A 16,369-nucleotide genomic window follows, 5' to 3' on the forward strand; every position below is an offset into this window, starting at 1 on the left:
ATCTGTTACCTCAAAATGGAATTCTGATCCCACCTACCAAAGCATCATTGGACGATTCTCTCCCTGTAGATAGACCCAGAGCAAGTGTTGGTCTGATGTCAGCATTTCCTTCAGCCTTGGTTCATTCTGCTCCTCCCAGTCATCTGTTAGGCTGTTAGAAGTAGGGCAAAGTGCTCAACAGTAAAGCGCTGCTGCAGAGTAGACCGCAGATGGCGAGTTCTCTTCTGCCCTGTTCTCTTGCCTTTTGACATCAGGTGTTTTTCTGGAACTTGAATAGATAACAGTGAACTTGACTTTAAAGTCAGAGCAATCACTGATCCAGGCCATGTGGAGAATGGGGGGGGGGGGGGGGGCGGTGCACCAACTCAGCCACCAGGAAGGTGCTCCAGACATTTGGATCAAAAATTCCCCAGGGTCTGCAGAAATGTTTGGATCTGCCACAAACCTATGTGTCTTAGTAGGAGAGAAGCAATGCATCTTATTGTAGCCCTTTGAGGACACTGAGGTCGAAAACCATTTAGACTTTATCAAGCTTATGGCATTTATCTGTTGTTACAGAAAAATTTGGTATCATATGAATCCGTGGACCCTTAGGCCTCTTGCCATTGTCCAGAACCCATAGGCTGGAACCTTATTTTCCCAGATTGTCTGTTTCTAAAAGTCTTTTAAAATGTTAGGTGCCTCCTTGTGCCTATCCCTTCCAGTAGATGCCAGTTCCAGGAACTAAGTGCCTGAGATAGATTTGTAATGAACTGTAAAACGAGGGAAAAGCTGGGTCCTAAATGCCTTTTGGGGTACAGGTACAAGAGATCACTTAGGATTTCAGTACTAATCACAATGAATTTTAATGCCTGACAAATAAATTGCTGTTTATAAAAACGTCTACTTGGTGTGTCAGGTAACGGTGTACCCTACTAACACAAGCCAGTCCTTCAGATCTTACGCTCATTGCCTTCCTCACTGATGGGAACTTCAGCGATCTTATGTGGTCACAACAAACCTCTTGCATAATGCTTGGCCTGACTTCCAAGAAAGCTAATGTTTTGCTGAAGCAAATGAAGTAATTTAATAAGTGCTTGAAAACCTTGCCCTGATTTTATGTGGGAGGGCAGCTTAATCTGTTTTCTTACTGTAGTTCTGATGGTGTTTTTGATGGATATCAAGAGAAAAGAAAGCTAACTCATTTTGAGTCTCCGTCTATGTGCTGTGTGGTTTACATAGCCTTCTCCCTTCAAATGCAAAAGACTGCTGTTGCTTTTAAAGTGCATTTTGTGAATAGAGCAGATGCAGTGAGTCCACTCTGTAACATTTCTAAGATTTCCCACACTTATTTCTTAGACTGGAAAATATGTATGTGTGTACACATGTGCATGCACACACCCCAAGCTCTTGGAGGTTACTCTCTACTGTATCTCTCAGCCAGTCTCTAAGGACATTTGTGGGGCACCTGCCTGAATGGGCATGGCAATTGGAAAAGAAACAATTTTCTTCATAGAGAAATAACTCACTAAGGGTTAGCTCTGATATGCACTGAAACATCTCACAAAATACTGCTAAGAGCATTGACTTCCACTCTAATAGTTAAGAATTGCTTATTAAATGAGACTTGAGGCTGAGCCTAAGACCTGAGTACCATCTTATTAGAGAAGCTGTTTTTTTTGTTTGTTTGTTTGTTTGTTTTGTTTTGAGACAGGCTTTGGCTGTGTAGCTTTGGCTGTCCTGGAACTCACTCTGATGACCAGGCAGCCTTCAAACTCAAGAGATTCACCTGCTTCTGCCTCCAGAGTATTGTATGCATCACCACCGCCCAGCTGTTGAGAATCTGGCTTCTTAATGGCCTGCCCATGCTTCTGTAGGGTTAAAGGACTCACTCATACCCTGAACACAGCATGAAGCCAGGAATTTAAGAATGCTGGGCACTGTAGCATGAATCTTAGAGAGTCTTATTAATAAAATCAAACCTGAGGCCAGTTATTGGGGTGAACACTGGAAGATCAGAGAGACAGAACAAGCCACAGCTACCTCACCTTGCCAATTTCTCAGCTGATCCTGTTTCCTCAGACTGGAAGCCTCTGTGTCCTCATCCAGAATGAATCTCAGCTGAACTGTGCTACTTGAAAGCCTGAATGCTTAACCAGCCAAATGCTTCTAGTTTCTGCTTCTACAACCACTCCCTGGGATTAAAGGCTTGCTTTCTGGGATTAAAGGCATGTGTCACCATGCCTGGCCGTTTCCAATGTGGCCTTGAACGCACAGAGATCCAGAGGGATTTCTACCTCTGGAGTGCTAGGATTAAAGGTGTGAGTGCCACCATTTTCTAGCCTTTGTATCTAGTGGCTGTTCTGTCTCTGACCTCAGGTAAGTTTAGGGTGTACAATATTTTGGGGAATACAATACCACCACAAGGTACTGTGTAGTCAGGCCTTTATATACATCTATATGACTCCAGGGTAGTATTTTGCTATCTGACATTTTATGCCAAAGGAAATTTTTAAAGCTAAGTCCTAAATGGTAAAGAGCTGTCCAGGGAAAACACAAGAAAGGGCATTTATCCCAAGGATAAGAGGCGATGTGCAGGTGATAAGGAGAACATATCTCTTTAATTGTGGATATGTGGGATGGCCAACCCCCATCTTGGGAGAGACATCCTATTTCAGAGTGGAAAACTATCGATCTCTTCCCGGACTGGGCAATGGGCTCAGCCAGTAGTGAGTGAAGTATAAAGGAGTGATTTGCAGGTCTTTTTAGACTACATCAAACTGTTGAGAGCCCAAGAAGCATAAAGTGCTGGGCAGTGGTTTATCACACAGCTGGGTTGTTTGGATGCTATCCTTTTGCAAACAAGGAATAGCTGGTGATGTTGAAGAGCCAGTACCAGGGTGTACCCCAGAAATGCTAGCAGCTACATGAAACAAAGTGTGTGTGGGGGGCAACTGTGGTGGGATGAACTTGAGACCATGGTACTTGACTGCACATAGATGGGAATCAGAGTTTCAGAGCTGTTTCCCTGGGCTCAGAAAGGAAAGACCAAAGGAACAGTGCCAAGCATTTGGTAGATGCCAAGTGTTACTTCAGATGTCCAGAAGGCAGACAGAACCAGAGACAGCCCCCAACAGGTGAAGAGGCAAGAACACACTTGACTATTTCCAGTGTTTGGGGAACAAACAACAAAGATGTGAGCAGAACAATGGTAATTTATTCCTCTTTATAAAGAAGTACAAACCATTCTTTAAGTTTTAATGGCTGGAGATGCACAAGTTTTCCCATGGAGACCGGTTATGAACTTGTGGCCACCCCTACTGCTCTGCTGTGGTTGTGGGAAAATGGCCCTGGAGTAAAGGAACTAGCCCAGGGTGCAAACACCATTTGCCGACTACTGTTCCCAGTGCAATTCAGAAGAATATCACCAAAGTAACCATCTGGCATCACACATCAGCGCCTAAGTTCAGACTCCTTGTCACCTATCTGCCATGGGCACACACTAAGACTGGGAGCTCTAAAATGCTGTAGTTACTGTGTGTGCCCATGGGCCCTCCTGAGCATGTGTCCAAGGTGCTTTCTCCCCTAGCTGAACTCCATGAACAAGCACAAGCTACACCCACATACTCTCTCACAGGCCTTCAGGATGGACACAGGGAACAGCATATACTGAAATGTGAAAGAGTGACTTGGCCATAGCTGAATCCCCCAACTGGCCTAACTACTGTAACTCCAATGCATGTCTGAAGTACCAGTCTGTGGCTCTGGGCAGAGCAATTCCAGAAATGGGACAGACATGTTATTTTCATATTGGTGCTACTGAAACTTGGATTTATGTGACATTTTGACACTTTTCCTTTGCATTTTCAGGGGAGCCTTGGAAGCTTATGTTCAATCAGTGAGAAGCAGAGAAGGCAAAGAATTTGCACCAGTTTATCCCATTATGGTCCAGCTGCTTCAAAAGGCTATGTCTACTCTTCAGTGACATGCAGTCTCCACACACAAACCCATCTAAACACGGCAACTAGCAACTAAAGATAATTGATTTTCTGTATTTCCTATTGATCTTTCCTTGTTACCTCCAGTACTTCTAACTTTACAATGTCAAAATAGATCACAAGCTTTAAATTGCATACACCTGATTTTTTTTTCCTCTAAAGATACCCGTTTTTTCCTTTTTTAGATTTATGAACAAGGCAAAATTATTAATTAGGTGGGGTTTTTTGTGCCATCATGCTGTTGATTCCCTGCACTTGCATTGCTTCTAAAGGGACAAGCTCATTCACCCTGCTTTCTTTCCCCAACCACGTGGTTTTCAAATATCACTCTTGATCAACACTGGGGAGTCCCCGAGTGCACACCTGTCAGAGGACTATCCTGAAAGTGGTACTGATGTGCAGTCAAGACAAGTGATTGGCAGAACCAAGCTGAGACAGATGCACGCTCAGTGTTCTTACGACATGTTGCTACATCTTTAAATGAAGCCAGGGTTTCCTTTATACTTTGTCATTTTATTAAAAACAGTCACTTGGGCTTTGGAACAAAGACAAGTTAAAAAATAAAAATTTCTACAAAGGCTCTCTATAAATACAAGTCCTTATTTTTCTATTGTCTTTACTCCATTATTAACATTCTTTAATTTTTAAAATCCTACCAGGAACTTAGTTATAACACCAGAATTCATTTTATCGAGAATAAAATGAATTTTCCATCTGCTGGTCCAATTGTTCTGATAGTTAGTTATACATAAATTCAGTCAATCAGAAATCAAAGAGTTCTTTCATTTTATTTCAAATAATATACAAGAATATAGTGTGCAAAATTGAGGGGCAACATGTTGAAGAAGTGTAATGAACTGAAATCAATTTTACAGCTGTGATTCCTAACCAAAAATACCACTTGGTAAGTAACATGAGAAGCCGTGATTGTAGCTCAGAGCAGCAGCAGCTGTCCTGCCACAGCCCTTGCTCTAGTTTAAAAGCTGAGGGAAGTAAAGTGCAAGGGTCGCACTTCAGTAAGTGCAAAGTCGGCCCCACCATGGAGAACGGTGACAGACAGACATGTCAGATGTGTGGCTGAGGAGAGAGAACACGTTAAAATACAATGGTGTCGACTGTCAACAGCACCATTACAGTGACTATCCCAATGCTATTAACCAACTGCACCTCCGTCAGGTTTGGCCCCCACTGGAAATAATGGAGGAGTGCTGCCCCCTGGTGCACCCACTCAGCACATGCCCGTGGTATCCGAAGCAGGTGGCTCTTTTAGCTTGGACAATGACACCATCTACCTGCCATGTTACATTGTCTCTTGGCACTGGCCAGACTAGAAGCGACTGTGTTTGGCACAGATGCTGGGCCATGTGATGGCTACTCATGAAAAGGCCAGCTTCTGCTTCATTCCTGATATCGTGGGTACAATACAGATTAATAAGCAGTAAGGAGCTGATGTATAAACAGCAGTTACATTATTTTTTAATTCCCCTTCGTACAATTTAAAATAAAACATGTATACACATCTTTCTTTCTACTGTACTTTAGCACCACAGGATATCAATTTTCAAGCCTATATTACCTGATAGACGTATATGAAGTTTGGAAGGAAAATAAGGCAATTTGGTTTACAATGTTGATAGTTGTAGCTTACTTAATGCTCTAATGGAGAAAGCAAATCCTCACTCATTAAATCATTTCAGGACTCAATGCTATCAGTATCTTATGGTCACTCAAATTCAGGACAAACGGTGAGACCAAGGTCTTCCAGGCTTTTCCATCCAGAGTCAGTACTTAGGCAGATACAGATTTAAAAATGCAAGCATCAGGTTCAATGTTGTTGAGAGCCCTGTGGAAATAAAACAGTGAATGCTTACAAAACAACAAATGCTAACCCTGTAGGGTAAGCTCAGATAGTCATAAAATTTATGGTAAAGATTCAAGTTTCCTCATGGCTCATATATCTGAAAAATTTATACAAATTTGAGAGCAGCATGCACAGAAAAGTGAAAACAGATCATGTCCCATCTGAAGTTCCAATACAATAGAGAATTTGCAGGAAGTGGATATATGACTCAGTTGGTAGAGGCCTTCCCTACCAAGCACAAAGTCTTGGGTTCAAAGCCCAGCACTACATAAACCTGTGCACCCAAAGCAGAAGGCGGCAGACCAACACTTGAGCTTGTCCTGTGACTTCACTATGCATGGCTGAACTCACACAAACATGTACACACACAACCTGGGTGTGTGTTGTGTGCCTGTAATCCCTCAATTAAGGGGTTAGAAGCAGGGGGATTACAAGTTGCAGATCATTCTTGGGTACAAAAGCAAGTTTGAGGCCAGCCCAGGCTACATGAAACCTCTCCCTCTCCCCCTCCCCCCCCCCGCGTCCCCCCCCCCACAAACACACACCAAAAAAGCACAAAGCAAACTTCTACATTATAGTTCAACTACTTTTGGCAGCTGACTACTACTTTAGAATAAATCTTTGAGCCATTTACTCTTACAAATGAACAGGACTAAATTATAACACCTTCACCAAAGCCTCTTCTGTTAACTACTCACATCATCTCACTAAAACATGAGCTCATTCTATTCTATCATATGCACTTTTTTGGTAAATAACCTAAAAACTAAACATAAAGGATGCCAATCAGCAGTTCTACTAATGGAGTCTATCAACCACGATAGCACTGTGAAACTTATTTTCCACCATTCTTATTCCTTCAGATTCCTAATCTACCATTTTTTTGCCAATGGCAGAAATCTGCATGGATGTTACTACTTACTGAATGAGTCTGAGGGAAGACACCAAGAACTAGAGAAATTTTCTACTGTAATATTTATGATCGAGTTAATAGTCCTCAGTTTTTAATTGTTTATTTATTTTTGATTTTTGAGACAGGGTTTGCTGTGTATCTGTGGCTGTCCTGGAACTCGCTCTGTAGACCAGGCTGGCCTCGAAGTCACAGAGATCTACCTGCCTCTGCCTCCCAAGTGCTGGGATTAAAGGCATGTGCCACCACTGCCCAGCTTGGTGTCCATCTTTTAACCAAATTGGAAATACTATATTCCAAAACCATCTTCTACCTCAGCACTTAGGACATTCTTAAGCTGGCTTTAGAGATTTCTGCTTGCCCTAAGTGGTTCTTGATGATGATTAAAAAAAGGGAAAAAGGCAGACTTTGCTGCTAAGTTCTGCTGCTAAGGTTTGCAGTATAATAATGGTGAGGTATCTTTAAAGGCTCTGACGTGCCAACACGCACACAGGCATACAGGGCCACAGCACCATGTAAAAGCACTATTGCTAACATACTGAATTGGTTCTTTTTCTTTTCCAACAGTCAGGATTTAAACGCTTCTGTTCTTCAGCCAAAGCCTTTGCTTCTAATGTGTACATCCTCCTTTCCTCGTTCTTCATTTTTTTCCACCTGTCACCAAGGATCACACTAATGGCTCTGCAAAATAAATATTAACAACTTTTCATAGACGTGTACCAACTGCTGCTACTTCAGCCCAAAATGCAAAAACCATAGAGAAGGACTATCACAGTCATTTCAGCAAAGCCTGTCACATTTATCAGAATCTTGGGTGTATAGTGCCAGTATTAATATTTGTTCCAAGACATTCAAAATGGCTAAAAACTGGATATTTCCCAAGAAAAGTTCAGTATCGGCAGCATAAGGCAGTCAACTTGTATTAAGAACTTATTTTGTGTGCATAGCTACTCAAACTATTATGGTTATGATAAAAGCTTTTTCTCCACACAAATGCAAGCCAAGTGAGAAAGACTTCTTTGCTTCAGTTTATGTCTAATGATAAAAAAGTACACTAGATCAGATCTGTACTTAGCACATGAGACACTGGAGTAAATTCAAAACAGAAGAGGGAGCCAAGCTGACATTTTCCTATTTTTTCCTAGTCATTCTGATACCAAAGCTATTAAAGTAATCTCACCCAGAATATACAGCTATCATCACTTCCTTCTATGAATAACCTTTAGCCGTTTCATGGCACTCACACAAGAGAATCCTGGGGTAACTGCAGTCTGTAAACAATCTCTGTACTGACTAAGATGCTACATTGATGTTTCAGGAAGATGGTAAGCATAGGAGCCTCCTACTGAAATACACAGTGGGTTTATTTGTCTTGTCAAATCTAGTGTGTGAGAGCCACTGAGCATGTTTTATTTTATTTAAAACCGACTTATATGAAATTGGCACATACCCATCTCTGTCTCCCAAAGTTAAGATGTTCTGGGGTGTTAGTTTCCCCTTAAGTTAAAACATGATGGGTAGTGTGATGCACACAGTGCTCAACACCAGAATCCCCCCTCCTTTCACAATTTCTCAGCCCGATTAATGTCTATAACAACTGGCTAAGTCTCTCTCTACTATTTATTTTAGTCTACATTCTGCCCCTAAGTAAGAACTTCTTTATTCAACGGAATAAAGATCTACCTCTATAGAAAAAGAAAAAAATCAAAAATTTTTTTTCAGTCATCCTTTCATGTTAGATGACTACTGATCTATCAATCACAAGGTAACAATACTGAAATGCAAAGCAAAGCAAGAGTTATGAGCCATATGGGAGATATCTTTAATAAGGAGATCCTAAAATAGAAAAAAAAATGAAAATAGACATCTACTCTTAGGCGAGTCCTTTCCTCCAGAATTAAAAGGACGGTCAGCACTCGCTGTTAGGCGTGTTAATACAGTACAAGGACATAGGTACTGTTTCTAATAAGCAAGCAGCAGACAGGTGCAAAAAGAGCAATACACCCTGCACTTGTCAGGAAGTCTCCCGCATGGCCATCACAGAAAAGGGGAGAGGGGAGGTGGGCTAAGGTATTCTGAAAATGCTTTTCAAATTTAGAAGTATGTTTTCTGCTAAACTATTACATCCTCCTGACCAGAGACTATTTCCAACATGAATTAAAAAAAAAAAAATTACAGAGTCTCACTATTTAGCCCTGGCTGCCCTCAATTCCAATTCTAAAGAAATAACCCAGTACTAGGACAAGGCCATTTTGTACAAACACATCAAGTCTGATGCAGTTGGGATGTAAAGCGTCTTTCTAAAATGTAGGCAGTGTTTACAATTAAGTGCATTGAGACATTACAATCTGAATTAAAGTTATAGTCTTTTGATTTATGATCCCAAAGACAAAGGAAGTAATACTTTTGACTCTCAGAGAAATAGGAAGATTGCAAGAGGTACCTTTAGCATGTGAGTGCGAGACTGATGAGCTGGATGGATAGCATAATGCTGAGACAGGTGAGGCAAGAGCAGACAGGACTCAAGTTCCATTGGCTGAGTTTTGACAAATCTCAGAGCTTGTTTATATAAACTGTTAATGCTTCATGTCCCACAGTGAGACTCAGGTTATAGGAAACCTTCCAAATCTGACACAAGGAAGTACTATACTAGTCTTTTCTAAAAAAACATCAACCATCAGTTGTTAGAACTGTTCATGTTCTAACAGGTACATTAAACTTACTGTCAAAGGGAGACCCTTCTCAGGAAGGTAGTCTGTATAACCTACGTATTATAAAAACAATGTATCTAAAGCCAACCTAAGAAAATGGAAAGAAGTCAACAAGAGCTCGTGAGTTTATTTTCGCTGCCTCAGTTACTGTGAACTGCACTGACACGTCAGTAATTGTACTTACATTATTACTATTTACCTGTTATCTTTCCCTGGATACATCTGAGTATATTCAACTCTGTATTTTTTGGCAAAAAGCATGAAGGCATTCATTGGTCTTTTGCACTTATTAGGAGAAGTGGCACTCACAGTCCCTGAGCTGTGGCTTTTGACAGCTTTAGCATACAGAGAATCAGAGGAGAGCTGTGATGGCCCAGGTGAACCACAGCTTTTACTGAATTCAGAGCCGGCAAACTCTTGAGCGCTACCAGGTCCTCCACAAGACAAAGACGCACGGCGCTGGCGAGCCATACTACTCAAAACATAAACTGCAGAAGAGTCCATAGGTGTGAAGTCATAGCTAGAAAATGAACAAAAACAGTTCAAATTAAACAGAGTATATAGTACCAAAACACAAATTTTAAAAACCTACCATGTGAAAATTTCACTGCACTACTTTACCGGCACAACTTCTGCCACTGATGCTTATAAGGAAAGTCTCATGGATGCAACTGAAAACTTTTAAAAGCCAACCTCTAAAGCACCAGGAAAGTTATAACCAGCATGTCCTTCACAGAAGGTAACTCCTCCAGATCCCATACCTGTCCTTCTTTATTCTTCTAGATTATTTTTAACAAACGAATTTGTTAATAATGAATTTGATAATTTCATTTCTTGCCTAGAAGATTCTGGACCTAGGAAACTAAACCGGAGTAGGCAGCATGCCAGGCCTGAGAGCTAACTACTTTGAAAGACAAAAGCCAGCTTGAGAAGGGTAGCCATTCAGCCCAGAACTCACAGCATTTAGAAGGCTCAGGCAGATGAGTCTCTGTGTGGAGGCAAGCCTGAGCAAAACCGTGGGTTCAAGGCCAACCTGGGCTGAGACCCTGTCTCCAAAAAGCTATTAAATGTGGCTAACTTAAAATACACTGCAATTTGAGAATTTGCATAGGTAGAAAAAGTTCTAACATATACAGGTCCACCTATATATTACTAGTATCTTAAACTATCCTTATCAGTAAAGAACACAATTTGTTATGTAAATTCAATCTGCATAACCACCCAAACAAACTATCCACAGTCTCAGTCTTCAACAAGCCTGGGGGTAGTGGAATCCATTGCCCCCTTTCATATGAAGAAAGAGGCTAGTCAAAAGATACAAAGTGTCATTCACCCTAGGACAGTGCTAGGATGCAAAGCCCAGACTTCTTCACCCACATTCCAGTATCTTCATACTACCAATGGCCAAATTCAAGAGTAATCAAGCAAGCACCATATTAATTAAAATATTAGATGAAAATCAGAGCTAATGTAGACCACAGCCTAAAGATGAACCCCAAAAGGACCCTCAAACTCTGTGAACTCTTGTTTTCTTCTCAGCACAAAACCTTCTATTTGGCTTTTATTTTGAGTTTTCTCTAAAACAGAAATTCTGGGTACTATATCAAAGTAGAAATAATGTCAAACAGGAGATCAGAAAATCTAAAAACAGGAAAGTGCTGAATGAGCAAAGCTAGAACTGTCCTAAGGCTTTGTAAAAAATCTTAAGCCCCTACCAAATGAAGTTTAGAAAACTATCAAGCACAGCCACTGTGGAAGAATGTGATGCATAACTGTTTACGTCTACTGAAGAAAGTAATTACCATCTAAAGTCCCAATAGAGTAAGCTAGTTACTACAATTTGAAAACGCCACCATCTAGTGGCAGAAATCTGTCATCTACTTTCTTTGTGGATACAACTTAAGTGGGTTTCACTATTCAGTAACAGTAGCTAGGATTTTGACAGCTAAAGCAATGGCAGTATCTTCTTAGATAGCTTAGTTTTACTACCCCCTCTTTGTAAGTAAGCATCTGTTCCTACCATGGAAACACCTTTTATCTTGGTACATGTTATTCTTCAAACACCTTCATGTTTCATTACTCTCTTCTTTTAAAGGTTTATTTTATTACTTTTAACTGTGTGCAGATGCCTATGGAGGTCAGAGGCAATCTGGGGCTGAAGTTACAGACAGTTGTGAGCCACCTGATGTGGGTACTTGGAACAGAACTTGAGTCCTCTGGAAGTGCTCTTAACCACTGATCCACCTCTCTACCCCCTCAGTCATTACTCTTAAAGGCAAACACTACAATAATGTAGAGCCTGTTAATCAAGCTCATTTAGTCTTTTCTAATTAATCAGTATTTAAATCACTATCTTTGTTTTATGGTTTTAAAAAAAAACACTACAGCAAAGTTAATTAACTTAACCTAAGCTTCCACAACCAGCTTAGTGAACAATCAGGATGTGAAGGCAGGCAGTCCAGCTCTGGAGTCATGCTTCCACCAGACCCAAGGCCTGTCAGCACTAGCACACTCCATACCTCCCAAACCACTTCCTTCAGAAGACTGGAAGCAAAGAGGCAATATCAACAGTATTTAAAGTGCACTCTAAATTAATTAGAGTATGTGATGATACACAATGTTAACAGGGTTCAAATCTCGCCTCTGCCACTTACTAGTAATGTGACCTTGGAAAAATTAACTACCTACTGTAGAAGAGGAGGAACTGCTGTCACATTACAGTCACTCAACAGTAAATGGGACTAATGGCTAAGGTCTTCCAGATGGACTCAACTGCTCCCACTAAGGAACAGCAACACTAAGAGTGAGAAATTAAAACTTGCTATCTTAGAAAAACAAGACTTGGGCAGCTAAATTTCCCTTTTTGCTTTAAAAAAAAAATGAAGTTTTATACCATACAATGCCTGGTGTATTAAAAATGAACCTAAGTTATAAAGCATAAAACTAAGCAGTGAACTCCTAATCTAAAGGGATTCTAATACTACTAACACAGCACATTTGTTACCCCAGAGAATCACCTTTAGGTTTTAATAACGTAACAGTGGGGTTTTATTGTAAAAACACACTATTGGCCTGTCTACTATACTTTCAAAAATCTATCCACAGCACTGGTCCTTGACTGGCATCTAGAACTTGAATTTCATTCCAACAACTTGGAAGAGAACCTACCTGGCCCTGAACTATGAGCACTAGTGTTTAGAAACTGGAATTTTGGTACATGTCAAGAAGAGAATCTTATTTGGCCAGGCTCTCAATAAAAACCCTATGTCTTGAAAGTCTAACAAACTTCTCTGGCAGAAACATAAGCCTGGCTTTTTACCTTTGCTGGGAGGTTCCCTCTCCTGACTGTGCTCTGGATCCTTTTGCATGAACACAAGCGCATTTGTGTCTCACGAAGTCTTCCTAGTACATCACTGAATGCAGGACAGTCCCAGGGAACACCTGACACCAGTATTTAATAAAACCTAAGTTTGTTAGGAGCACTACATATATATATATATATATATATATATATATATATATATATATATATATATATATATATATTTCTCAGATTAATTTCTACTTTAAAGTTATTCCTTTTTGTTTTTTGAGACAGGGTTTCTATGTGTAACCACCCTGGCTATCCTGGAACTCAATCTGTAGACCAGGCTGGCCTGGAACTCACAGAGATCTGACTACCTCTGCCTCACAAGTGCTGGGATTAAAGGTGTGTGCCACTACCACCCAGCTAAAAGTTATTTCCTAAATTGATCCAATTCATTAAAATGTGTAGTTAAGGTTCATTCTGATAAGAATTCCACTGTTTGTTTATATCACAATTAGCAATACTGACATAGCCTTTTTGCTGCTGTGAACAATTCAGTTACAAAGTCATTGACATGACTTTATACTCATCTACAAGAATTGACTTCTTGAGTATGAAAGAGTCTTTCCCAATTGTTCTCTAGCCTATTCCGTAAGGTGGTATCCCTCACTTGAACCCAGGGCTCCCAGGCTGACTAGCTAACCAGCTGTCCCCAGTGCTAGAATTACAGGTAGGCCACTCTCCCCCAGCAGTTAAAGGGCTCTGGGAATGGACATGCCTGTATAGCAAGTGGTTTTAACTGTTGAGCCTTTCCCCCAGCCCTTTTTAAATTCTTAAAACCTTTAAAACTTAGCTTCAATTTTGACTCAGCAATCACTAGAGAACAAACTTTAACATGAAAGAAATGCACTATTACCTTTTAAATGTATCAAAAACACCTGAATCATCAAAATTAATGGCATCAGGGTGTCCAGGAGGTAGACATACGTCACCAATATGAATTTCACAACATGGAATTCCATGCTGTACCACAGTCAAGCTTGGATAAAATGATGACCAACCTAAAGTTAAACAATAGGTAAAGAGTGAGGAATGACAAAAAAGCACCCTAATTAGAACACGTTAGAAAGTACAGGTCCTACTAAGTCTAACGCATTGAGTATGATTTTAAAATAAACAATCACTAGATTAAGTATTTTGTTTTATCTATGTAAAAGCCCCCAAAACTAGTTTGATCCAGTGTTTTGTTTATAAATCTCTATCAGTCAGCACTTCTATCCATCTGCAAAAAAGAGTTAAGGGATAAATAATGAAACTATGTAGTTGCCTATGAATTACTAAATTATGCTTAACATGACACTTTTGTAGTAAAGCTCTAAAGATTGCTGGGCAGCGGTGGTGCACGCCTTTAATTCCAGCACTCGGGAGGCAGAGGCAGGTGGATCTCTGTGAGTTCAAGGCCGGCCTGGTCTACAAAGCAAGTCCCAGGACATCTAGAACTGTTACACAGAGAAACCCTATCTCGAAAAATCATGAGGCAAAAAGAAAAGCTATAAAGATTAACTCTCGCTATAGCCTACAACTACAAACAAAAGCATGATTACTGAGGACGCCACTCCCCACATTATACCAAACTAAGAGCTTTCAGTATGAATGAAATTTCTCATATACATAGGGACATTTTATCTGATTATGACCAAGACGTTTAAACATTATTAAATATAATTAGAAACATTTCCTTTGTAGTTTTATTTGGTTTGAAATCAATTTTCAATTTTTTTCTTAATCATCAAAGCCACAAAACAGATGTAAAATAAACTCAGGGCTAAAGATGGCTCAGCAGTTAAAAGAGTACTGGCTGCTCTTCCAGAGATCTGGGGTTCAACTGGCAGCTCAGAGCCATCTGTAACTCTAGTCCGAGGGGATCTGATATCCATGGAGGGAAAACACGCACACACATGAAAATAATTGTAAAGTTTGTAAATTCAACTGGAACCCTACCTTTATTTTTAACATAGAATGGGTGGTCCAGCTTACACTCCACAGTAAGCAAGCCATCTTCTACTGTACCAGGATCAAATGTCAACTTCAGCACAGACTCACCAAATGATACACTCTCTTCATGGGATAACAACTTTAGACCATCAGAACCATAGCCCTGAAAGCATATAAACATATGCATAGGCTAAATGAATGTTAAATGTTCAATACACAGTGAATTTCCCAAAGTATGTCATGACTACAGGTAAAACTCAGTATCTCTCAGCTTCCAAGTGCTTTCAAACCTAGTAGCAAAGAAACACATATATAAATGGCCACAGGATATATGGCAGATTGGAATATGCATTTCAATCCAAATATAAATAATATGATGAAGTTTAATAAACAAAGACACTATTCTGAGATATATTAAGGAAGACTTTCAATTTCATCTGAAGTGAAATGGAAAGGAGACCAAGAACAGTTTGCATTTAACTTCTTTGAGTAAGTATTTGCTAAAAAAAAAAAAAAAGGAAAAAAATAAAAGGTAAGTTCAAACTTAGGCAAATAAGACTAGAAACTAGCCAGTTACAGAGTAAGATAGGCAAGGTCATTAAATGTCCCTTATGAGGTGTTGGGAAGTCAATGAAGCAGTTTGATTAATGCGGTTGTCAATTTTAAGATGATGAGGATGATGCAGAAGGAGAATCTGATAATTACTTTTTAAAGGTGTATTTGTGTATGTACATGTACTAGTCTCTGCAAAAGCAGCAGTACTCTAAGCTATCCTCCAGCTTCTATATTTTAACTATATGAGGTTATGAGAAACCCATTATACATCTTGAGTTAACAATTAATGATAGAAGAACCAGATAAAATTTAAATTCAATGAATATTTACTAAGTAATACATGCCAGGCTTGTAAATGACATGAACAAAACATGGTGCTTATTACTCTTGCATTCATAGAAAAATAAACATGACCATGGCTAGCTACAGCATGCAATTTTATACTAGTGGATGAACAAAATAATGAGAGAAAAGAATGTTGAAAATCCTTATGGAAATAGTAAACTAAACATGAAGGGATAATCAAAGGCAATTTCTTGGTTTTGAATCTGGTCATCAAGAATAACTAAAGGAACAGGTAGAAATTAAAAAAAGAATGAAATAAATGTAGCCCACCTAATACTAGGCTGAGTGTGAAGAACTGATTGATCATTATGCATTAGTGATGTCTAACAAGACTTGGAAAGTGAAGGATGTATGCTAACAGTCAAATCAGTCTTCTAGGTCTTTTTGTTTATTTGGTTTTTTGAGACAGGGTTTCTCTGTGTAATAGTCCTAACTCTCCTGGAACTTGCTTTGTAGACCAGGCTAGCCTCGAACTCAGAGATCTGCCTGCGTCTGCCTAGAGTGCTGGGATTAAAGGCATGCACCACTACAGCTCAGAATTTTCTAGTTCTTAAAGCTACATAAGATTTTTATCTGATCTTGCATTACAGATTAGGAAGCCACAGCAATTACGTAAAGATTTTCTGGAGGACAGACTGAGTTCAGAGTGCTCTCTACAAACAAGATGCTTGGGTGCCACCGGTACTACTATCAGACGGGCTGAGGAGG

The 16,369-nt window shown here is 39.9% G+C and overlaps 2 protein-coding genes across 3 annotated transcripts in view; one reads left to right on the forward strand and one right to left on the reverse strand.

Annotated features, from left to right (window-relative positions):
* Positions 1-4,572, forward strand: part of Cog5 (component of oligomeric golgi complex 5) — a 328,259-nt gene extending 323,687 nt beyond the window's left edge. Inside the window, exon 22 of the mRNA XM_052738280.1 lies at positions 3,850-4,572. Coding sequence (XP_052594240.1) covers positions 3,850-3,964 — 115 coding nt within the window. The 3' untranslated portion in view covers positions 3,965-4,572. The remainder of the gene's footprint in view (positions 1-3,849) is intronic.
* A 174-nt stretch (positions 4,573-4,746) lies between these two features.
* Hbp1 (HMG-box transcription factor 1) overlaps positions 4,747-16,369 on the reverse strand; it is a 29,930-nt gene continuing 18,307 nt past the window's right edge. For both annotated transcript variants that reach the window (XM_052738282.1, XM_052738281.1), the window contains 5 exons: positions 14,768-14,924; positions 13,683-13,827; positions 9,659-9,979; positions 7,288-7,429; positions 4,747-5,820 (listed from right to left, as the gene is read on the reverse strand). In XM_052738282.1, coding sequence (XP_052594242.1) covers positions 5,803-5,820; positions 7,288-7,429; positions 9,659-9,979; positions 13,683-13,827; positions 14,768-14,924 — 783 coding nt within the window. In that variant the 3' untranslated portion in view covers positions 4,747-5,802. The remainder of the gene's footprint in view (positions 5,821-7,287; positions 7,430-9,658; positions 9,980-13,682; positions 13,828-14,767; positions 14,925-16,369) is intronic.

The sequence above is a fragment of the Peromyscus californicus genome, unplaced genomic scaffold (genome assembly GCF_007827085.1).
Source record: "Peromyscus californicus insignis strain IS unplaced genomic scaffold, ASM782708v3 Scaffold_15__1_contigs__length_86483966, whole genome shotgun sequence".
NCBI classification, from domain to species: Eukaryota; Metazoa; Chordata; class Mammalia; order Rodentia; family Cricetidae; genus Peromyscus; species Peromyscus californicus.